This window comes from Cornus florida, unplaced genomic scaffold, assembly GCF_030987335.1.
Source record: "Cornus florida cultivar Cherokee Brave unplaced genomic scaffold, ASM3098733v1 CherokeeBrave_3.0.0_Hap2_Chr09, whole genome shotgun sequence".
NCBI classification, from domain to species: Eukaryota; Viridiplantae; Streptophyta; class Magnoliopsida; order Cornales; family Cornaceae; genus Cornus; species Cornus florida.
Genome location: NW_026775579.1, coordinates 86,240,913 through 86,266,969, shown reverse-complemented (window position 1 = coordinate 86,266,969; position 26,057 = coordinate 86,240,913). Strand labels below are relative to the sequence as shown.

General features: G+C 32.7%; 1 protein-coding gene across 2 annotated transcripts; it reads left to right on the top strand.

Annotated features, from left to right (window-relative positions):
- Nucleotides 1–5,821: 5,821 nt before the first annotated feature.
- LOC132274867 (F-box protein CPR1-like) lies at nt 5,822–12,883 on the top strand. Of its 2 annotated transcripts, XM_059776215.1 has the most exons (4): nt 5,822–7,493; nt 10,341–11,140; nt 11,489–11,541; nt 12,473–12,883. In XM_059776215.1, exon 1 carries the CDS (start codon nt 6,207–6,209, stop codon nt 7,419–7,421), a length of 1,215 nt encoding a protein of 404 aa, XP_059632198.1. In that variant the 5' UTR covers nt 5,822–6,206; the 3' UTR covers nt 7,422–7,493; nt 10,341–11,140; nt 11,489–11,541; nt 12,473–12,883. The 2 variants fall into 2 exon arrangements, with proteins under 2 accessions (XP_059632198.1, XP_059632197.1); XM_059776214.1 differs by having other exon boundaries at nt 5,822–11,140.
- Nucleotides 12,884–26,057: the final 13,174 nt, after the last annotated feature.

Below are 26,057 nucleotides of genomic sequence, written 5' to 3'. Positions count from 1 at the left end.
CCTTCTATTGTCTGTTTTATTTATTTATTTTATTTTTTTAACTTTGTAAGTGGATCAGAATTTATTTTTTCTTTCTAGCTAGAAGAATTTCTCTCTCAATATACAGTAAATTGGACTATCAGTTTGCCATCATTTATATTAACAAGCTGTATAAGTAAAGTTAGTCTGTTATTGAACCAAAAGCTTTATCAACACCGGCAACTACTCATTCTCTTACTAGGCACTTTTACGTGGATGTAAATTATTTTTTTAAAATTATTTTTTTATTTTTTGGTATTTGATTGTTGTAAAATACTTACAAAGACAAAAAAATATTAAAATATATATAACATAAATAACCTACCACGCCTCACCGGATAGACTTAACCTCAATCTCTACTTAAATTTTTGTTAAATATATAAAAAGTTTAAAATATATATATTTTACCAGAAAAAAAAAGAAAGAAAAGAAAATCACATATGTAGAATGTAGAAAAAACTAACGATTTCAAATTTAAATAAAAAAATCACATATGTAGAATGTAGAAAAAACAACCCACTAGCCTTGGCTTAAAGAAAAAAAAAAGAAAAGAAAATCACATATGTAGAATGTAGAAAAAACTAACGATTTCAAATTTAAGTAAAAAAATCACATATGTAGAATGTAGAAAATACAACCCACTAGCCTTAGCTTGTGGGTCATGTTAGTTTTGGGCTGAAAACTTTTAATTAATCAAGGTTTCTAATTGATTATTTATGCACAATACATGTAAGTGGAGGCTCTATTTTTTTATTTATAGATTTGTTATAGTGAATTGTCAAACCTATTTCTTTTAAGAGTAATGATGATACTTGCACCGATTTGTTGCAGTGAATTACATAACCGAATATTGTTGATTAGTTATGTATACATAATACATGCAAGTGGAATGCCCACTTTGTTGATCAGTTATTTATACATAATACATGTAAGTGGAGGGCCCACTTCTTTATTTATGCATAAATGGATCAATTAAAAAAAATAAGTCTGACATTTCATTACAACAAATCACATAAATAAAGATGTATTGTGCATAAGTAATTAATCAGAAACATTAATTATTTTTATACCTATTTCTAGATTAGTTTCCTTATAGGATTAGATTTTAGTTCCCTAATAGGATTAGATTTTAGATTTTAGTTTCCTCCTAGTGTTGAGTTTTCTCTATTTTAAATATTCATGCATTGCAAAAGGAAAATTTAAAATATTTTATCAATATTTCAGAATTTCATATGAGATTATCTCCAACATTCTAAAACTTTCTGCTACCCTATATATATAGCCTAAAACCCTTAACCCTTCTTCCAATAAGAGCCTCAAACCCTCTGCATAAACCCTTCGAAGAGCCAGATAACGCTGCAAGGGAATGGGAAGGATGAGAAAACAAAGAAAGCCAGCAATTGAAGGTGACACGTCAAGTCTTCCATGCGAAATCATATACAATATACTCTCGAAATTACCCGTCAAGTCTCTGTTGCGATTTAGATGCGTGTGTAAATTATGGCGTACTGTAATTTTTGAACCCGAATTTGTAAAATCACATGTCAATGAATCCATCAAGTTAGACCGTCAAAGAATCATTCGTTGGGACACAATTTCCAAGTGTTTCTACCCCTAGGCTATGAAAGTTGTGATGCTTTAGAAAAAAAACTATGCTTTCCCTTTCCATGTAAGAAGTATAGGACGCCTAGAGTGATGGAGTGATATGTTCTTGTAATGGTTTAGTATTGTTGCGTCTTTATAAGGAGAAGATGTGTGTACTATGGAATCCATCCACTAGAAAATACAAGAAGTTCTCATGTCCATCTCATATCTGTCTCAAGTATAAACCACGTGGACTTTGCCATGATTCTTTCTTGGATGATTACAAGGTAATATTTATCCATAAGAGTCATTATAAGAAGAATTTTTTTGTGGTTTTTAGTTTCAGAGGTCATTGTTGGACAGAGCCCAAGGAGCTCCCTTATTTGGGTTTTCCCGGCAAGATGGTCATTGCAAATGGAGTGTTTCACTTGGTTGCTTCTAAACTCTTCTGACCCCGATTCCTCTACTAGTTCTTCTGACCCTTCTAGTGATTCCTCTACGAGTACGAGTTCTACGAGTTCATCAGATAGTGATGACAAAGGCCAAGAAGAAGATTCATACCAATCATCCCGTGCTGCTGTTTCAAAACATCTTTCCTCTGACATCTCCTCCGACTCTCCAGAACCTTCTGATGATGATGATGGAACTTCTTCGTCTGATGATGATGATGGAACCTCTCGAAAAAGGACAGGAGGATTGGGTATGGTTGGAACCTCTCCAAATCGTCCACCAACTTTTATGTTAGTCGACGACAAAAGCTCCCACCACTTCTATTGTCCTCCTTCCTCATCATATAAGTGTGATTCCACATATAAGCGTGATTCCACAAGAACATATGTGATTGTGTACTTTGATACGGAGGATGGAGAGTTCAAGGAGATGCCACTACCAAGTTGTATCAATGGAGGAGAGATGTTTAGTTTGACGGTTATGGGAGGATGCCTCAGTTTATATTTTAGAACAATTAACAGGAAATATGTTGAGGTGTGGACTATGAAGCAATATGGTGAGCATAATTCTTGGACCAAGTTATTTGTCATCCCACATTGCCTAGGAACAACACAATTAAGTTATTTGACGCCGTTGTGCGTAACCAAGGAAGGTGAAGTTGTGATGAGAATTGATGGAGAAAGAATATGCATCTATAATCCTAAAACGAACAAGTGCAGGAGAATTGGGCTAGCAGGGTCATGGGCTCCAAGTGTGGTTTTATACGTGGATAGTTTAGTTTTGCCCATTCCAACACCTCGAGTAAAAGGAAAGAGGAAAAAAGAATTGTAATGAGGTAAATCAAATAATCTCTAATTTTATAGCTTCTCTTCAACTTCTACGTTAATTAATTCATGTCTTTTGATTGTTTTGTTAATTTGATATTACTTCTTGAAAGAAATATATGTTCTTTTGGTAGGAAAAATTGTCGTAATTGTTGTGTTATTGTTTTTGTTGGGTTAATTGGTATAATTAGACCGAATATACCCTACTTCGATCATAATAATGTTGAAGATAATGAAGGCATGCATTGGCAAATAGAAACAGGGCTGACTTATGTGTGTTTATATGTGCGCGTGTATATATATATATATATGTTGATATTGTAACTAAATGCATAATATTTTTTCTTTCGAAAAGAATTTCTCACTCAATATACTTGTGAAAAAATTATTCAGAAATTACTGTTCCTGTATAAAGATTTTTTAAAATTTAAATTTTTTGTGTGGTTTTTCTTTTCTTATATATATATATATATATATTTGGGGATCGACTGATCGAGCTTATTTTTTTTTAATTTTTCTCTCATGTTCAAACAGAGATTCAATTCGAGATACATAGCAAGGACACACAAGCTTATACCTAGTTTGTTTTAATAATAGAGATCTCAGGAATTAGAAGCCGTAAGTATTGGGTTAGATTTCATAAGGCATTTATTTCTCTATTTTTGCAGTAATGACATTTGCAGTTTGTCCATATTTCTTTCTTTGTAATGGTTTTAGCATATTGATATTTTAACATTGATATAAAGTTCTATTTTATTTTTTTCACCTTCTCTCAAAGAATTGTTTTATTCTCCCTTAGCATGAGGGAAAAAAAATAAATAAATAAAAGAAATGATTTATTCCATATTTCTCCATTTATACAAGATATGTTTTTGATGGATTTGACTACTTTCAAACCAGTAAAGATCATTCTCTAGACAAAAAATGTTGTTCATGCGGCAGCAAGGAGGCAATAATTACGAGATATTCTAAGAAAATAATTACAAACAAAAAGGAGGCAATAATTACAAGATGTTCTAAGAAAATAACTACAAACAGTCGTAATAATTTAGTAACATAAAAAAATATTTTCATATCACTAATTCGGCCACACACACACACACACACACACACATATATATATATATTTGGTGATTGCCCAGCATATAGGTTATGATGTTATATTGCATGGCGATACAGAGCATGGCGATACAGAAATGAGAGTTGAATCCTCCTTCTGGGAGGAGTTCTATGCACCAAATTATATTGCTTTGGTACACTGGCACATAACTCAGTGCTGATCATATGTTAAAGTTTCGTACAACTCGCTTTGAAGTCGTGATGTGTATTAAGCAAAGATGTTAAAGTTTCGTACAACTCGCTTTGAAGTCGTGATGTGTATTAAGCAAAGATGTTAAAGTTTCGTACAACTCGCTTTGAAGTCGTGATGTGTATTAAGCAAAGATGACGATGATATAAAAAATTCTACTAAGGAATAGCATCCTATCCAATTTGATTTTTGTACAGACCACTTACAAATGATATCTATTAACCATCTAGCCATTTCTCTATAGAATTAAAAAAACAAATGATAGCCTGTCTTAGCTACAAAACTCCAACTTAATTATGTAGTTTTCATTTCTTTTCATTTTGAAAAAATCCACATAATTTCAACCAAAGTCCTACAAAATGTCCCAAATCAACTAGTTTATTTATTTATTTTTGACATTAGCAAAAAAAAATGCTCACACATTCACTTGCCCTTATGAACACTTAAATCCTCAAAATTTTATTTTGAAAGGTGAGAAAGTATTACCTGGGTACACTTTTGGTCAGCTAGTTGAATGGTCACTCCGTTACACAATACCAATTTTTAACAATTTTGAATAAAAAGAAAAAAAATCTTTTGAAAATCATATAGCAAGCATGAGCTAGTGGGAAGCCAAAAAAGTTTTTGAATTGATTCATGAAATTTTCAAAAAAGTTGATTTTCATGTCATCGTTACAACAGTTGCAATGAATAATTTTTCGTGGATAAAAAATAAAAAGTCTCTAGAATGTTGCAAAATTGTGATTAAATAAGCAGTGTAAAGCAATCCTATTTGTTGTGTAAGTGATCGGATGATAACACAAAGTGAAATGACATAGAAGAGAATTGGGGTTCTTCTATCTCAACCAAAAATATTTTTATTTTTCATCCTGTGACATGAATTTCAAGTGAGTTTAATATATGTTTTCCAATTTTAAGAACAAAAATTTTGGGGGACTTGACTGATCAATCTTTTGTAGAAATTAAAAATTCTTTCTTTTACTTTTAACACCACTAAGCCACATCCCACATCCTTATAGTAATTAAAAGAGGTTGTTTTTTATTACTAGTATTATTATTATTATTTTTCACGAGAAAGAAATACTCACATTAGTCACGCATTAACTTTAAAAGTTAGAGAGAAAATATCAATAGACTTTATGTTCTTGGTTAATCAAAGCAGTTGAAAGTAGGAAAAATATAATCCTACATTTGAATATACGCCAGAGAAAGTCTACAATACTCCCATTTTAAAATAATTACCTTAAAAGATAAAAAAAAAATCTAACAATCTAAAATAAATAAATTGTCACTCGAACTAGGGCTAATTTGGGACAATGGAAATGAAGAAAAAAAAAATAGTAATAGAAGGAGATGAGAAATTATGTTTGCAATGAAATGTTGGAAAGAAATGAAAAGAGGAAATGGAAGGGAAGGAAAAAAAAAATGTTAGTATGTTTGATTAAATTTTATTAATGTTAAATTTGTTCTTATTTTGTAAAAGAGTTTTTTATATTTTTTATAGAAAATGATATGAATTGTAAATTTCTTAAAAAGATAAATTTTTATTTTTTTTCCAAACACTTCGTTAACCAAACAAACACGAGTACTTATTTTTTCCTTTTTATTTATTTATTATGTCCTTTTTGTCATCCTTCCCTTTCCCCCGTAACCAAACATAGCCTAAGTGGTAGCGTAGCATTTTCGTATCAATGAAGTGGAAGCAGCCATTTTACATCTGCAAATTGGCCTCTGTTTTTAACCTCAAACCCTAACCGTTTTCTGCATTTTTGTCTTCCTACTACACTAATCACAACCCAAAACCCTCTATTGCTTACATACGAATCACAACCCAAACAAAACCCTGAGAAATTGGCCTCTGTTTTTAACCTCAAACCCTAACCGTTTTCTGCATTTTTGTCTTCCTACTACACTAATCACAACCCAAAACCCTCTATTGCTTACATACGAGTCACAACCCAAACAAAACCCCGAGAAATTTCTAATTGGATATACAAATATCCTAAAACAGCAGCTAAAGATGTCAGACATTCCGATGGATGTAGTCGCCGACATACTCTCAAGGTTACCAGTGAAACCTCTTATACGATTCAGGTGCGTGTCTAAACCCTGGTATGCCCTAATCGACAGTTCTGGTTTCGTAAAATTACATCTCAAAAGATCAAAAGAAACGAACACCAATCGCAGCCTCATTCTAAAAAGTGACAAACTCTACTCGGTAGACTTGGATTCGCTCGATCATGCCGTTGAGCTTGGGCATCCGTTCAACTATAAGGGATTTGACATAGATGTGTTGGGTTCTTGCGATGGGTTGCTCTGTTTGTACGACCCATTCTACTCAGCTCACTTCGTCTTGTGGAACCCGTCGACCCGAAAACTCCACAACTTACCGACCTCGCGGTTTGAGTTTTCAGGTAATCCCTGCTCCCTCTCTGGTTTTTTATTTGTTTACGGGTTTGGGTATGACGCTGTCTATGATGACTACAAGGTGGTGAAGATGGTACAGTATTATGGCAAAGATGATCATCTTTTGGATCGTGAACTTAAGGATTTTAGAGAAGTTAAGGTTTATAGTATGAAATCGAATTCATGGCGAAGGGTTAAAGATTTCCCATATTACCTCTCGAAATATCAAATAAGTGGTGTGTTCATTAGTGGGGCTCTGCACTGGGTTGTGAATCAAAGGTCAGAATCACCATCATGTATGGCTGCGCTGATTGCTTCTTTTGATATTGGATCTGAGGAATACGGATTGGTTCCAATGCCTGAATTTTCAGATAAGAATTTTTACATGACTCTGATTGACTTGGGAATATGCCTTTGTGTATTTTGCGAATACGTTAGCCATGCTGATGTATGGGTGATGAAGGAGTATGGAGTAGAAGAATCTTGGACTAAACTGCTTTCCATTGCAAAAGGGGGTGAGATTATGTCATTTCATCATCGAATGCCTGTAGCATATTCAAATAGCGGCAAGGAAGTAATATTGCGACAGGATGGTGCAGAGCTTCTATTGTACGACTTTGAAAAGGAAAAAGTAAAAAAGATTAAGATTCCCGGCCTTCCGAGGTTTGGAAGTACACATTTATGCTTGGGAAGCCTTGTTCCGCTGCATGGTGTTGGTGCCCTTTGTGGTGTTGGTGGAAGTGATGAGAAGAATCAGCAATCACAAAAGAAGAGTAAAAAGAAGGGTAGAATGAGCTTGTGCTCTTGCCTAAATTATTTGAACTGTTAAACTATCTTATGTCATAGCAGTTCACACAAGTAACTGGAAGAAGAAATAGAGTGGGAGGGAGAAGTTGGACAGGTAAGTTAATAGATTTTGGCAGAATGTTTTATAGTAGTTTGTAGAGCTGATTTTTTTATTTTTTATTTACTTTAACTTGCCTACATTGGCTAGTTTTAAGCCTAATGATATTATATCTTATGGGTGATTTTCTAATTATGTGAACATAGAGAGATTAAATGCTTGATGCTAAAGGGAGGATGCATATGAGATTATCCATTTTGTGCAATATTACTTATTAAATCTAATCAATCACAATGCTCCCCATAAGTATCTAATATGAACTATTGTGATTCTCTCAAGATTGAGCTGGATCAATGGGGCTGTACTTGGGCACATTGCAAAGTTTGAGGATGGAAGTAAAGAAAGAAAGATAATTGGAGAATGTTTCTTATGGTATCATATATGTTATTTTTTGTTAATCCATGTAATCTAAAGTTCAATGTTTGATTATAATAAGCGTATGAAACAGTGTCAACCGACAAGTAATAGGTTATAGTTATGTTAGATTTTATTTTATGCAGTATACATGAAGGTTTGACATTACTATGTTTGAGTGTGTCTTGAATTTCTTTTGTTGGAACTCATGTTGAGGGGATATGAATGCCTTTTTCTATATTGCTGAACTCTTCATAATGAATAATTCTTTGGTAATATTAATATGGCTATAAATTGATAACTTTAAACTTAGCCGGGATACAAGTATCTCACCATTGAACTTTTAGTGGACAATGTTTTTTCAAAATTTCCATAAATTCCTTTGATATCTAAGGGATTGTTTAGTAATGTTAATGTTTAGTGCTTGTTGTTGCCAAAAGGCTGAAAATGATGAAGATGTCTATTAAACGTAAGTTGTGAATTTGTTTACGTTGTCAAATTCTGAAAATATGTTTATAAAATGTCCCAAATTTGTAAAGACCAAAAAGTTCGTTACAAGACAATTTTCAAATAGTCAGCCCATACCAGTTTTCTCAAAAAATGTCTCTTTACAGTTCCCAATAATTCATCTAAAACCCTATAGCGTTTTTATTTTCTTTCTCCTCAACAGTCCGTTATATATCTCTCCTCAACCATCCTCTTCTCTTGTGATTTCAGACGCCCCAAAACCCTAGATTGCTTGGGTGTTGTTAGTATCACGAATCAAGATAGCATGAAGCAAACATTCAAGTTGCTAGGGATTTTATTCGTCGAGTGTGCAAATTTTGTGGGCAGTGGTAATCTTGAATTTAATGGTTATTCTAGAGTGTATTTGGCTTCTTCCATTTGAGTTGGATGGTTAAGAGTGAAGGTGGGCATGGAATAATTATCCTATATCTTATTCTTACAGCATTCTTTGAGAGGTTTTGTGCTTGCATATGATGAAAATAATGATATCTGATATGGGTAATTGCGATTGATATACCAATGAGGGATCACATAGTTTTGCTTTCTATCAAACATGTTTCCGGTTTTCTGGTTACAAAATTTTTAAATGCTGTTTCTATTTTCCGAAAATTAATAGTTAAACACAAAGACTAATACACATCTACTAAGCATTAAACATGAAAAACATAAATGTTGCGAAGCAACCCCGATAATCTTCGTAACACCTTTCTGGTTAAATGAATAATAAATTAGTGCATCTTATATTCTTTTCCCCAAATTTTCAGTAGTATAGTCAAAAGGACAACCATAGCTATATTTTTCAGAATTCAAGTTGATTCATTTTGCCCACACCCCTAACAGAAGGAAGAAAAACATGAACTAAAATTATGTGAATAATCATATCAGGCAGAGTCTTAGTAGCTATAATATCCAGGATATTTATTGGCTGGAATCTGTATGGATTTATGAGGTGCTAGTGCTGGAATATTTTCGGACTGTTGTGAGTTTAATGTAGGAGAAAGATAAACTGGTGTTGATCAGCCGCCATCAGGATATTGTTGTTAAACTTGTTATATAATGAATTTATGCTCCTGAGAACTACTTCTAGACTTACACTGCTTCTTTAATGAGATGATCAATTTTTATTCATCGAAAAAATAGTATAGATAGTATGGTCCTTTCTCTTATAATATAATAACAGAGGAATCTGAACCTTAAAACTGGATGGTAGCACTGAACGTGCAAAAACAGGGTGTGATGTCATGACTCTTTTATTTTTTCCATATTTTCTGAAGTAAAATAATGTGGCATTTTCTTTCTCTTTTCTTTTTAATTGTCTCATAATTAACAGCTACGATTTATTAGGTGGATGTCAGTTTGATTGGGAGGCTATCATTGGATTTTTGTTCACCCTTGCAATTCTAGCTGCTACTTGTGTTTCATTAACATGTTGTTGGTTTAGGGAAGTGATCTAAATTTGATAAGATGTAATGAATTATTAAGCATACTAAAGATTTTTGCCGCCAATATTAAACTGTAAATGATGTCTTGTAACCAATAGTTTTAGGAGCTTGAGGCATATTACCCTTTTGGCTCTTAGTTTGTTCGATTTGGCACAGATGACTTCCATATGGTGGGTGATTTCTGATGTTAAAATTAGTTTTGAATTTTAGACTGCTAAGACATATCACTGATGTGCAATCATCTATAATATGGGTTTCATATAAAATATAGATGACATTTTATGGGCTTGAGGTAGTTTTATGTTTCTGGCCGATTAGGCGACCAGGACCAAATTCAATTTTTTTATTGATCAAAATTTTCTGGCTGAAACATATTGTGCATTTTCGCAATAAAAGTGGCAGTTCATTATTGTTTTTACGATGGGTTGCTTTGTTTGTTTGACACACACTACACACCAGAAGACATTGTCTTGTGGAACCGGAAAACAAAATTACCAAAATCACTGATTGAGATTTTGAGTAAATCCTGCTATTGCTGTAGGGAACACTTCTTCCGTGGCCATGTCATTGTTTATGGGTTTGGGTAAGATGTTGTCAACGATGACTACAAGGTGGTGAGGATGGTACAATATCAGGGCAAAGATGATTATGCATTTGATTCTGAAGTTAAGGTTTATAGGTGAAATCGAATTCATGGTGAAGGGTTAAAGATTTCCTTTATCTCTGGTACTGGTGAGTGAATGGCGTTTTCATTGGTGGGGCTGTGCACTGGATTGCGAATGAAAGACCAGAATCATCATATATTGCCCACCTGATCGCCGCTTTTGAACTTGTATCTCAGGAATATGGATTGGTTCCGACGCCTGAATTTTCAGATAAGCATTTTAGAATGAATGTGGATGACTTGGTTCTGACGCCTGAATTTTCAGATTAGAATGAATGTGGATGACTTGGGAGGACGCCTTTGTATATATTGTGATTATTTTGACGGCCATGTTGATGATGTATGGGTGATGAAGGAGTATGGAGTAAAGGAATCTTGGCTAAATTGTTTTCCTCCTTTGCGCAAGGGACTGTGATTAAGTCATATCGTTGTGTGAAGCCTATAGCATATTCAAAGAATGGTGGAGAAGTAATTTTGGAACAGGACAATACAATGCTTATTCGGTGCGACTTAAAGAAAGAAAAAGGCAAAAGGATTAAGATTCATGGCTTTCCGTATATTCAAAGAACACAGATGTGCTTGGGAAGCCTTGTTCTGCTTCATGGTGTTGGTGGAAGTGACGAGAAGCAGCAGCAATCACAAAAGAAGATGAACAAAAAGAAGGATAGAAAGAAGAGGTAACCCAAAATGAACCTGTGCTCTGCCTATATTATTTGCACTATTAAACTTGATCTTATTTGGCATAGCTAGCTAGTTATAGACGTTTTGATCCTTTAAATGACATGACCAGATATAATATTTTCAATTAAAGATGTTGTTTTAATATATGTGGATTGTATGGAGTAGTGGTGTAATCTTGTCACAGTGCAACTGCTAAGGCCAATGTTGACCATTGAATTACTGCCGTCTAGTAGTGCATAGTTACATACACTAAGAGCTGAGAATTGTGTTACTTTTTTTTTTCCTCTCTTTTACTTACGTTTATGTCACCTAACACCTTATATTGTATTTCGTTTCTCTTACAGATTCCTGATAGAGCAGTCAGAAGAAGAAATAGAGGAGGAGTTAAGTTGGAGAGGTAGGTTAATAGATTTTGGCAGAATATTTTAGATAGCAGTTTATAGAGATGATATCTTTTTCTTTAACTTGCCTACATTGTAGTTTTAAGCCTAATGATATTCTATCTTATGAGTGATGTTCTAGTTCCGGCCAATACACAAGCTTTTCACTTTTCACCTACCCACAAGCTTAACTTCATTTTTCACCAAACCCACAAGCATTTCATTTTTCACCTACTAACCCCACCAGCTTAATTTCATTTGTAAAATGATTTTAAAGCTGAGGAGTTGTAGAGAATTCATTGACCAAATGCTTTTAATTCGTTCATGTATGCAAAATATAAGGAAGTGGGATTCCCCACTTCCTTGTATGTTGCATAAATAACTAATAAAGAGTATTTGGTCAATGAATTCTACCCAACTCATCGACTTGCATATCACTAGTTTTATTTTTCACCCAGTGCAAAGCTCACTCACTCAACACAGCTATATATACCCTCTACCCTTTATCCCAACTCTGTAGTTCTTCCTGCCCTTATCTAAACTCTTAATCCCAACTCATCGTCAAGATACGTATCTTTGTACCCTTTATTATGGTGGTCTCAACCGTAGTCTTTGCAGTTGCCAAGCCTAGTTCTAACTCTAGTGTCACTTGGGACCGGCCACGAAATAGAGCAGTCAATTATGGTTGTCTCAACCATAGTACTTGTAGTGGCCAAGCTGCTGGCCACTAAACCGATCATCCACCATGATAATTTAGTTCTCTCTAACCCTAGTGCCCACACACAAGCAAAACTAACTAGCGGAAGTCTTGACATCAGCCCAGGAACATTTGAAAGGCATGTTCTGCATGTAAGTGCTCGTCTCTGATGAGATAAGCCTAATTGGGATTATGGCTCAATACTATTTCAATGTTGGCTATGACCTAAATAGCATGAAAATATTCTACAGGACTGATCAGACGAGTACTTGGAGTGCTTGGGGAATTTTAATGGTTGTATGTAAAGCTTGCATGAGCAAGGCAAAGATGCCAGATACGCGGAGAAGCTGTGAAGAAGAAGAAGACACACGAGTGTGATGAGCTTGACCAACTGGAGCAGAGAGGAAGTAAAGATTGCCTTTCCAAATACCTTTAGCGAGTAGGCGCCCGATCAGAGATCCTTCACAAGGACGTCGCTACACTAGTTATGGAGAGGATTTTGGCCCGACGGAAGAAGTCTTTTTCCTCCATCGACGGGCGGAGCTAATTAGAATTATCATATGTTATTTGGTTAATTATCATTACATTAACTTTCAGCTTGTAATTGCATAACTAATCATATTGTTTACTATGGCTGACTAGTAATTAGTTTCCAGAGAAAAGTCTGCTCCAGCCTAAAGAGGTACATAGTATAGTAATTATATACTATCGCAATTGTAACAAAGATAAAGGATATACAAATTTCCAATTTAACCAGATTTTCCTTTTAAGCATGACTTCATTCCATGTGAAATGTGGAGTTTAATCATCAAAACTGCGTTTTGCTTTTGCCCACTCTCTAATATTGCGACTTTCAAACTCTATTTTGCAAATTCAGTATGGGAACTAAGTCAATTCTAAATCTTAAAGATTTTATAGACTGTTCAGTCTATGTATATAAACAGATTAAAGTCTAGAACTCCATTGTAGTAGACCTAAAGTTGAAGGTGGTTTAGGGTTCCCCAATATTGAACTCTGGTGTAAATTAGCCTCAAATCTAAAGCATCTCTAGCTTTATATTCTCAAATAAAATTGAAGGGAAAAAATCTAGAGTTTGATGGAATAAAAGGAAGATAAATTTATTTGTAAGAACATCGAAATAATACATAGAAATTCTCAAATAAGAATAACACAGAAAGATATTTAGTAAATAGGATAGAGTAAATTAGAATTTGTTTGATGTATACTTCATATTATTGAATATAAAACAAATTACAAGTATAAAATTGTAATTTATCACACTATTAAAGGGTGGGGTAACCTTTCCATCCCGTCATCCCATAAGCATGCGAGTTTTTATTCGTAACCTTCATCTCTGTTCCAAAAGTATTTAACCTATCTCATAATAGTTCTAAACGGGGTAGGGAATCAGGGGAAGGGGTATTTTGCCATACCAAAAAGTTCAATCAAATACATGGGCCTAAGGCCATGAATATGCTGACACGGGGCTCAATGGGCTTAGCATCAACATATCTAAGGCCTTTTTAAGCGACTGGGTTAGCAACCTCCTCTAAATAGGGGATAATATACATGTGTGCGTGTTTTTCTTTATAGAGGTTGCCGCCACATAACCTAAAACCCTTTCTAGGTTATATAATTCTTTTTTATTTGAAATACAAGTTTTGAATATTTATTAAAAAACAATTTGTCAAGGATACATGAAAAAAAAAAAAAACACACACACACACGCACATACCAAAATGTTTAGCCAAATAAATGGCCCAAGGGCCATAAAAGTCTTTAGATATGCTGACTGGGACACAATGGGTATCACCTCTGCAGTGGTAATTTTTTTTTCTTTTCTTGACAAATTAGGGGAGAGAGAACTCCAGCATTCTTTCTAAATTGAATTGTGTAAAATTAAATGATTTTGAATGCCTAAAAAATAAAACAATAATAATAAAAAATAAAATTTAGGCATAAATATAAATTTTAAAGTTTCTAAAAATAATCATTACCGGTTTTTTTGACGGGTTAAACCAAATTACAATTTTTTTTCCCTTACGATTGTTTCTATACTCAACCTCCATTTGAAATTGAAAAATTACTAAATTTATTTAAAGAATGTACTATATCAATTGTTAAATAGGGAAGGAATAGGAGTTTAAAATATTATATAGAAATTTGATGTTAACCTAAATTTGAATAGAGCATGTACCTATTTCTTATCAAAGTAAACTTTTCTAGTGGATCTATATTTGGTAATGAGTTTCTCCAAGTTCCCAACACCTAATACAGCTTACAGTTTTTTTTTATCATTGGTGGAAAATATATAAAAATAAAAAAAAGATTAAAAGTTTGTGAATACTGCAAATTTAGATTGGTGTAATTTTGTGTCACTTATGAATTTTAATTGATTTGTATATTGTTTTACATATTGAATAAAAATTAAGTATTTGATTGATTGATATAGATAGACTAGAATTTCAGACAGAGGTGTGTAGAGAAAGAGGTGAAGGGAGAGAAGAGGGTCATGCTAAAAGAGGAATTCCAAAAATTTAAATCAGGAAAGAAAAAAATTGAGTTTAGGTTTAACCCCATTGAATAATAAGCATTATTAAAAAATTAAAAATTTAGAGATGTTTCTAAATTATATTGGATATAAGAACTTCATCCTCCCTTGGAGGATTCACATAAAGTCATTGGACTCAATGGTCCCACATCAACAAATAAGTTCGGCTGTTAGCAATCTTGTATAACTAGTAGTGTATATATATATATTTGTGTGCGCGCGCGCGCTCATGTTCAGAGGCGGTCAAATATACCTAAAACTCTTGCTGCGTAAACCCTTCTGCCGCTGCAAGGGAATGGGTCCAACGCGAAGGATGGGAAAAGAAAAAAAACCGGCAAGTCTTCCATTCGACATCATATACAGTGTACTTTCAAAACTACCAGTTAAGTCTCTCTTACGAATCAGGTGCGTTTGTAAATCGTGGTGTAGTGTAATTTCGGATCCCCAATTCATGAAAACCCACCTAAAAGAATCCACTAAATTGAATCGCCAAAGACTCTTTTACTGTGGGTACTATCCGGAGCGTTTCTACTCCATAGACTACGAAATCTCGAATATTAAGTCAAAAGAAAAGATGGACTTGCCACATAAGACGTCGTCTATTATCCTGTGTTCTTGTAATGGTTTAGTTTTATTAGGTCTTGACGATGGCCAGACGTTTGTTTTGTGGAATCCATCCACCAGAGCATACGTAGAGTTCTCAAGTCCACGTCCGTATGTTTATAGATTCCGAAATATATGTGGACTATGTTATGATTCTTTTCATGATGATTACAAGGTGGTTGTTATAACTAGACCTAGTGCTGACGAATATCTTTACAATGTTTACTCTTTCAGGGGTGAATCTTGGACACAGGGTAGAAAGTTCCTATATTCTCCTTCTCACTATGAAGGTGGCGGTGTTAATGCGAAAGGAGTGTTTTACCTTAAAGCTACCCCCGTTGGTGAAAGAAGATATGCAATTTTTTTGTTTGATGCAGTGAATGAGAATTTCAAGGAGGTGCCACTACCAACTTGTCTATCTGGAAGGGATAGACTTGGATTTCGTTTGACGATTGTGAAAGGATGTCTTGGTTTATATCACGATACTTATACCAATGGAAAGACTGAGGTATGGGTGATGAAAGAGTATGGTGAGATGGATTCCTGGACTAAGTTAATGATCCTTCCATGGCATATAACAAGAAAAAGATATGATTTTAGGAAGAATTTGTTGTGTGTTACGGAGAAAGGTGAAATTGTGACCTTGCTTGAAGGAAAAGATATACATGTTTATAATCCTGAAGAAGATACGTCTAGGAAACTTGAGTCAATAAGGGATTCAATATCAGTGGTTTTATTTGCGGATAGTTTAGTCTTACCCAGTTGGTCATTAAGTGGCAAAAACCTGTACCTTAATAAGGGAAGGGAAAGGAAAAAGAAAGGTTCCAGGTAAATCAATTCCATATTATTCTCTTTTTTGAGACAATGCCATACTGTTATGTTTGATAATATCTATATATATATATTTTTTTGATACGTAGTTTTTTTTTTTTTTTTTTTCATGTTTGATATTATTGTCACACCACTAAATATGCAACACATTAACATTATTGTTGTGTGGTATTGTATTTTCAATTTAATTTAATTTAATTTTTGTTGTGCGATTTTGCATTCTCAATTTAATTGCATTAAGTATTATTGTACCTAAATTTATAAGATTCAAGTCCATTTGCATTCTTCTGGTGGCTTGTGTTTTAATCTATCATTGCAGTATAACTGAGTACCAATGGTCACACACCTATAATTCACAATATATTTCTAGAATAGATTACTATACTATTGGATTAGAACGCCTTTGGTTAGGTTTATCCACATAGTTTTTTTTTTTTTTTTTTTTTTTTTTTTTTTTCACTTTTCGATCGGACTAAAAATTCAAAGAACTTGTTGATTAGATTCTTGAATAGTGCTCCTGCATTTTTATCTCCATGACAAAAGAGTAAAATTTCATCGGCAAAAGCAAAATTGTATCTCATGTTTGTCATTTCTGATTTATAAACCTTATGAAATAATTTTTTTATGAAATGATTTTATATCAGATTTAATGATTCTTCAATTCTTTAATCATTGCTCAAAATTTCAGACCATTTATCAGATTGAATAAGGTATTGTTGACAACCAATTGGACTTATTGTCTTAATTTTTAAACTAAACAGAGTTCTGGAAAGAATTGTAACAAGATAAAGAATATACAAATTAAAGTTCCAATTTATATAACTACCAGATTTTCCTTTTAATCATGACTTCATTACACGTGAAATGTGGAGTTGCTTGATCATCAAAACTGAGTTTAAATTTAAAATAACCATTAAAAAAATTATCTCTTTTTACAGAAGAAAAAAAACCGTAAAAAAATAATATTTATTGAAGAAATGATCTCTTTTGTAAAGATCAAAATATATATATATATATATATATATATATATATATATATATATATATATTTCAATTGAATAAATTATTTCTTTTGATGGGACTCATAAAAAAAAAATAAAAAAAAAAACAAAAAAAAAAGGTGGATACATCTATTGAACGGAAAAGAAGAAGTTAACTTTGTTAAATAAATTATTTGTTTTGATTGCACTATGTCTTTTGACTGCTAAAAATAAAATTATCAATATTGAATAAATTATCTTCTTTGAGAGGACCTCTGAAAAGAAAAAAAAGTATAGCACTGAATATATATATATATATATAGTAAAGGAACTAAAGAATAAGTTGTATAAAGGGTAGTTATGGCATCATAATATAACGCATAATACAATAATGAATTTAAGGACCTTCTTGCCGTTTTTTTTTAAAAGAAAAAGATAAATAGAGTGCAATTGGAAAATGTAGAGTGCGAATATTGCCTCACCTTTTTGAACAGTTGAATTTCTGCCACTAGCTGACTTTATCTTTATGCTTTGGTTAGTAGAAAGAAAAAAAGAGGTATAGAGAGAAAATAAGAAAGAAAGAACGAAGCTCCTTTGTTCGGTATAGATGATATAAGAAAAAAAGGAAAATAGAAAGGATGACAAATTTTCATTCACCAAAAAATGAGCAGAAGAAATGAGGGAAAACAAGTGAACTGTTATAGTGTTATAGAAGTTTTAAATTAAATACTATAATAAATTATACAAGTTTTAAATTATAGTACTAATTTATAAATTATAATATTATAAATATTATTGGATATAATAGTAAAATCATTAAAACTTCATCTTTCCATATCTCTTAACTAACATAGAAAATTAAAAATTTATTTTCTTCTCTTCTATTCAATCGAACAAAAAAAAAAAAAAAAAAAAAAAAAAAAAATGAAATACACAATATCTTCCCTTCCAATCCATTCATTTTTCTCTCCCTTCCATCCATTTTTTTTCTTTCCTACTGAATAGAGCATTAGAGTATTAAGTGGTTGATAAATACAAAGAACAATCGAAATTTAAATATAATTCCTTTTTTTTCTTTTTCTTTTTTTTTTTTTTTTTTTTTTGTTCAAAATTACACATTTTGAATACTTATTAAAAGAATATTTTACAAGAATGTATACTTTAGCCAAAGGAACTTGGGTCCGCTGACGTGATCCTTGGAGAATAAAGTTTACTCTCTTCTTGATGTAATCCAATATAATTTAGACATGTATAAAAATTTTAAAATTTTAAAAATAATCCCAATTTTTTTTTTCTTTCCAAAAGAATCAAGATTGTTTCTATACCCAACCTCCATTTGAAATTAAAAAATTACCAAATATATTTAAAGAATGTACTATATCAGTTGTTGAATAAGGAAGGAATATTAATCCAGATACTTCAGATTGTGTCTTTGATCATTAATATTCATCTATTACTTTGATAAGCAATTGTTAATTATTATAATAATCAAAGCAAATGATCTATCTGATCCCCAGAAATAAAAATAATAAGGAAATTTAAAAATAAAAAAATTGCAAAGCAGAATAATTATAAAAACATTGCAATTTTTGCTCTAGATTTTGTGCAAATCAAATTATTAATTTTCAATACCATGAAACTTGCTGTGAAAACGAAAGAGAAGATGATACAACTATGAAAAACAAAAAATATAAGGAAATTAATGGGTTATGCAAAAACTGAAAAAATAAGGAAAAAAAAAAAATTGACGTATTTTATAAAAAATAAATAAGAATAGTAATAATATTTATTTAAGATAAAATTTTAGAATAATTATGTTATATTTTTATATTTGTCAGTTTTAAGTTAGGTATTAATTTCGTATACTTATTTCCGGTCAAAGTTAGCTTTTTTTTTTTAGTAGATCTATCTTTGGTAACTTTTCTCAGATACCTTTTTCTAATCAGATTTAACTTTTCTAATAAATCTATTTTATTTAGTTTTAAAATTTTAGACATGCCTTTAAATGGTATCGGGTACATCAACTGGGAGAATTAAGTTCATTTTCCCTTTAGAGGACTCACGTAGAGCCTTTGTTTATGTTGACCTTGGACACCATGGATCCCACATCAACACATATAAGTTTCGCGTTTAGCAATCTCGTATAACTAGGAGTATATATATATATGTGTGTGTGTGTGACATCATATACAGTATACTTTCAAAACTACCGGTTAAATCTCTCTTGCGAATCAGGTGCGTTTGTAAATCTTTGTGTAGTGTAATCTCGGATCCGCAATTCATGAAAACCCACCTACAAGAATCCACTAAATTGAATCGCCAAAGACTCTTTTACTATGGGTACTATCCGGAGTGTTTCTACTCCATAGTGTTGGAATTAGTGGCCTAGTTACACACACAACACTATATTATTTTGAAGAGAATAGAAATGGAGGAAAATACTTTTTATTTCACTTGATCTATTATTTGACTAGAGTACATGAATATATAGGCCTCACATATGTATGTGTAACCATTACATTTAAATGTCCATAACTCTCCTATCTCCCACTAACATAATCTTCAATATGCATAACTCCTACTAACATAGTATTTGTTAGGCTTAACTCTCATTACTCTTTATTTTATATAACCTTAACTCCCACTAAGACAATTTACTACCCACTAACATGCTAAATTAACACATGCATCATGGACACAAAAATACTTGAAAATACTAAATACTAAAATCAAGTTTATTTTCAACACCCCCCTTTAAACTTGATTTTGTAACTTGAAAAACCTTCTTATTAATCTTGGGGGCTTGATCAAAAGTTCGATAGTTGATCTTCAATTCCGCCTCCTTCAATAGCTTCAATCTTCTTGGCCATTTCCATTGATGTGTAGGGCTTGTGAAACTTCTTCAAATGCTTGTTTGATGTCTTCACATAATCATATATCATTCTCTTTATATAAGCACACCATCGATCTTTTTTCTTCTTAAATTTTTTATGGATCTTCAACTTCACATATACTTCTTCTTTAGAGTCAAAAAATAATTCCATATTCACCCAACCTGTATCAATTACAAAATTCTCCAAACTATTTTTTAAAAAATAATATGAGAATTTCTTATCATCCTGGGCTTCAATCTCATACTTCTTTGGAACAACTTTCTTTAAGAGAAGTTCATCATTCTCCACAAAATAAGCATTATTTGATGAATATGAAGAAATAATAATTTCATCAAATAAGTCAAATATAACTTCTTTCAAGGTGGAATTTGTAACCATACCTGAAGATGTTAATTCACCAACTTGAACTTTTGCCTCTTCTTTAGCACTTCCTTCTTCTAAATCTTCTATTTTCACTTCATCCTCCTTCACTTTTTCAATCTCTTCTTTAACACCTTTTCTTACCTCTTCCTTATTCACCATTTCAAATTCTCCTTCAACTTTTGAATATCCAAAATTTTCAACTTCTTTTGCACGATACACCTCTTCATTCTCCACAACTTTGTCTTCAAGACTTTCATAATCATCTTTCGTAAACTCATCATTCTCAAAGCATTGTACCCAATACTCCATGGGTAGTGATTCACCTCTATGATTGGAAACGATGGTCTGGAGCATCTTCCAAATACAACTTGGAGTTTTGGACTCTCCAAAATACTCCCAAATTTCTTGATGTATTGCCTTTTGCAACACTACCAATGCCTTATCTTCTTTCTTTTCATGAAGCTTGTTGGACATGCCATTCTTTGGCTCTTCTCCAACAACATTCCACAAATCGCATGCTTTGAGGTATGAAGTTATGATGATTCTCATTCTCTTGTAATTAGAGAACATCATCTTTTTACTAAGAAAATACATTTTCTTCCCTTCATCATCATCAAAGAGAAACATGTTTTTCTCAAATGTTGAACCTTCTAGGATCAACTTCGTCTGGCCTTCAGGATCGTCTAGGCTCTGATACCACTTTGTTGGAATTAGTGGCCTAGTTACACACACAACACTATACTATTTGGAAGAGAATAGAAATGGAGGAAAATACTTTTTATTTCACTTGATCTATTATTTGACTAGAGTACATGAATATATAGGCCTCACATATGTATGTGTAACCATTACATTTAAATGTCCATAACTCTCCTATCTCCCACTAACATAATCTTCAATATGCATAACTCCCACTAACATAGTATTTGTTAGGCTTAACTCTCATGACTCTTTATTTTACATAACCTTAACTCTCACTAAGACAATTTACTACCCACTAACATGCTAAATTAACACATGCATCATGGATACAAAAATACTTGAAAATACTAAATACTAAAATCAAGTTTATTTTCAACACATAGACTATGAAATCTCCAGTAAGTCAAAAGAAAAGATGGACTTGCCACATAAGAAGTCTATTATCCTTTGTTCTTGTAATGGTTTAGTTCTATTGGGTCTTGACGATGGCCAGACGTTTGTTTTGTGGAATCCATCCACCAGAGCATACGTAGAGTTCTCAAGTCCACGTCCGTATAGTTATAGATTCCGCAATATTTGTGGACTATGTTATGATTCTTTTCATGATGATTACAAGGTGGTTCTTATCACTAGACCTAGTGTTGACGAATGTCTTTACGAGGTTTACTCTTTCAAGGGTAAATCTTGGACACAAGCTAGAAAGCTCACATATTTTCTTTTTTACTATGATGGTGGTACTGTTAATGCAATTAACGGAGTGTTTTACTTTCCAGCTGGTGAAAGTGGTGAAAGAAAATATGCAGTTTTTTTGTTTGATGCAGTGAATGAGAATTTCAAGGAGGTGGCACTACCAACTTGTCTGTGTGAAAGGGATAGATCTAGATGTGGTTTGATGGTTGTGAAAGGATGCCTTGGTTTATATCATCATATTTATACCAATTTTGATGGAGAATACACTAAGGTATGGGTGATAAAAGAGATGGATTCCTGGGCTAAGTTAATGATCATTCCATGGAAGGAAAAGCTTAGCTACCTTCAATTCTTTTTCACAAAAACGAGAAAAACCAAGAAAGAACTATTGAAACTCCATTGGGATGCATTAAAAGTGAGTCTAGCTCGAAGTAAATCTTGATAAACTAATATCAAACATGGAAAAAAAAATATATAATACCTATCAAATATATATATATATATATATATAGATAATAAAAAGAAAAAATAAAAACTATTATATATCAAACATAACAGTATGGCATTAATTGTCTCATAAAAGAGAATAACATGGAATTGATTTACGTTCCTTATGTGGAACCTTTCTGTTTCCTTTCCCTCCCCTTAAGGTGCACAATCAACTGGGTAAGACTAAACTATCCACAAATAAAACCACTGGTATTAAGTCACTTATTCTCTCAAATTTCCTAGATATCCTATCTTCTTTAGGATTATAAACCCATATATTTCAGTCAATATCACAATTTCACCTTTATCATCAGTATGCTTACAGACATTTAATATCTCCGCAACAATAATCTCTATAAGTAAGATAATTTTACTCACAAAATTTGCAACTTTTTAAAATGAAAATTTTCCTCTGATTGAAAATATCCATGGGAATTAATTCTTCCTAATCTCTTTCCCCGGAGTCCCTTGGCACCTATTTTCTCTATTATTTGGATGTGGTTAGTATTTTTTTTTTTCCCCTTGTGTTGTCTAATTTTCTAGTTTACGCAATTTTTTTTTTGAAAGTTAGAGGTAAATTGGATTAAAGATAAGGAAATTACAAGGCTAGTCATAGCTAACTAATGGGCCAGGCCCAGAATACAAAACCAAACTGATAACAACAGCCCAAATAATAGGCAGCTCGACGCAGAAATCAGCATAACAGCTGTTAACAGTTTGTTGCACCACAAATTCCGGTTACAGGAGAATGACTCCGGCTAATTAGCACATCAATTACAGTGGTCTGGAGGTTTTCTTTGAGGTCGAATTATGGATACTGGAAAAAGTTTAGTCACTTTTTTTTTTTTTTTTTTTTTTTTTTTTTTTTTTTTTTTTTCTTTTTCTTTTTATGTAATCTTAAATTATTTTTCTCTCATGTGAGACAACAATTGTAGATAAACGGCAAACACTTTGCCAAGTTTTGTTGCTTGGATTGCTTAAGTGACAAAGATGTTTAGAATTAGCTAAAAGAATAAATAAGTTTTAGGCTTTTATCAAAGAGTTCTCAGATTCTTCTCCCATGCAATATAGCTTCCCCTGTTTGAACTGTTGAATTTCCGCCACTGGCTGACTCTCTCTTTGAGAATTAGGTGGTTGCTAAATTTTATGAAGTTCTAAAAAAAATACAAAGAATAATCAAAATTTATATATAATTCCTTTTTTGTTCAAAATTACACATTTTGAATACTTATTAAAAAGGGATTATTACTAATACATGGGGTTAAGGCCCAAATGTTATTATAAAATGAAAACAAAGTCTTGATTTTCACTAAAAGGATTGACCTAGAGAATATTTCTCTAAAATGGATTCCACTTTATGCTTTATATCACAAAAGAACTTATATTACTAAAATGACCCAAAGTAATATTTTAATATAACAAAAGCCGTAGATCATGAAATAAAATTACAGCAATGGTTTTGAACAAAATATTTAATATTTTTTCTTTTCTTTTTAAATATTTAACGGTAAATTAAAATTATATAGTAGCTTAATAAAGACTTATAAACTTCTTTAGACAAAAGATCGCATATACAAATTAAATTTAACGAAACAGTAAAGCTCTGATACCAAAATTAGGTTGGATCTAACCAGATAGAAGTATGCAAAATAACATAGAATCAATTTAACAATTAACTCACAGAAATGGCTGCAAAACCTGATAACGCTCTGATAACGCCCTGTAGAAACGTCTGAACACCGGCAAAGAACGGGCCAACAAGCCAACAGTTCTAGTCAACTCACAGAAGAAATTGATAAATTAAAACTAAGGCTACTTGTACCGGTTGGATTCAAGAAAATTCTAGGATCTACACTGTCTGGCTAAATAAAATCTATATATTTGATCTATTTATCGACAGAAGTCTTTTGCCCAAAAGTACTGAAAATACTAGATAAGGAAAAGAAATTTGTTGAACAGGAGCAAACTGGATGATTTATTTCATGGAAAATATATACATAGATACACACTATTTATACATGGAAATACTCTCACACTATATGTTACAAAGGAAATATACTGAAGGAAGTCACAAAAGAAAACACACTGGAAACTGAAGGCTAGGATGCTTGATGGTTCGAGACTTGTTTTCTAAAACTCGATGATCTTTTCTTGAGCAGAGAGGCTTCTTTATATAGCAGAAGAGAGGGATGAATTGGCGGTTGAGCTTGAAGATGCTGTATGGATGGTTAAGATTCAAGATGCTTTAGAGATAAGATAACATGAATTATTGCTGAACTATTGACGTCGTCTTCTGAAAAATTATATCTACTTTTGCTGTAGCGAATCTGCTTTTGGTGGATCTGTTTTTAACTGTACACTATTGAGGATCTACTTTTTCTTGGATGCTGAAGTTGCCTTTAGCTTTAGACTGTGGAGAATTTGCTTTTCCTCAAAATTCGTGCATATTATCCAAATTTCTATCGGTTGGGCTAGCTGGTGAGATATCTCCTCTGTGCATTCGGGCCAGATATTCATCAGTGCTATCTGGTGAGCTAGTTTCTTCATTTCTGTAGGCCAGCTCAAGCTATTCTAACAACATCTTTTCTTCATTTATTATATCTTCAATTTCTGGGGATATCTCAATCTCTGGAGGAGACTTAATGACATGAGGAATTCTTGCCTTAACAAAAATTTCCATATTGATATTATGATCGTAGAGTCTGAGACCAGGATTGTAGCATGGGTTAATTTGTCGATAAGCTTTATAGTACACCAAATGGTTAAAGGTAGTAGGGTCAATTTCAACACGAAAGTTATTTGCGAAATCAACTTGTCGTGTTAGAAGCTTGACTTCAGATGGATCAGAATGAATGTAAACTTGATGCTGTCCCAAAATTATAGCTCCATCTTTTACCCATTCTGGGGGAGTACTGTGGATTTGAAGGAGAATTGGACGTTCTGGTATGAAAGTTTGGGTTATTTTCTGTTCGAAAGCGATGGCTTGGTTTAAACGGTTGGGAAAATTACACATAGAATTTAGATATTCTAAGGGCATATCCTTGGGTATAGTAACACTGTAGATCATTCCTAATTCTAATAGTTTACTTAGATAACAGATGGTTGTTTTTGTAGAGAAAAAGGTTTTTCTGGTTACTTCAAGAGGAATAAAGAAAATAGGATCTACATCTAATAAGATAACGGACATAGGTATCTGGGTGCCTGTTTGTATAAATCGTAGGAAAAAATAGTTATATCGGGTTCCTTTGGGTGGATTGTTATTTTTGAGATGGTTTTGGATATCAACCCATTCTTTGAAACCATCAGACTTAATCTCTTCAAGGATAAGGTCTTTGAGATCATCAGGGAAAAGCTCAACTTGTTGTCTTAGGATTTCTCTGTAAGTTGAGGAAAAGAGGGGTAGAAGCTTAGCATGCTTGGTTTGTACCTGCAAAAATTGAACTTTCCAAAGATTTTTATCTTCATTAGTCCATTGCTCAGAAATAGTTAATTCTGTGGGATTTGCTGTCGTCTTTTGATAAGCTAAATTTAACTTTTTATAATGAGATATAAGCGTCTCATGTTCTTGTTGTAAATTCTGATACGCTTTATTAGATGATATGAAATATTCACTTAAGGTGTTTAGATTTCTGACGAGGGTTCTATCAGGGTTGTTTCTAGAAAACCAAATATTATCTAAAATAAGTTTTTGGTCAGGAAAAAGATTATGTCTAGCGCGGAACTGTTGAGCTGG

Excerpts from the sequence above, each read along its gene's own strand:
- LOC132274867 (XM_059776215.1), top strand. The coding sequence starts at position 6,207 with ATGTCAGACATTCCGATGGATGTAGTCGCCGACATACTCTCAAGGTTA.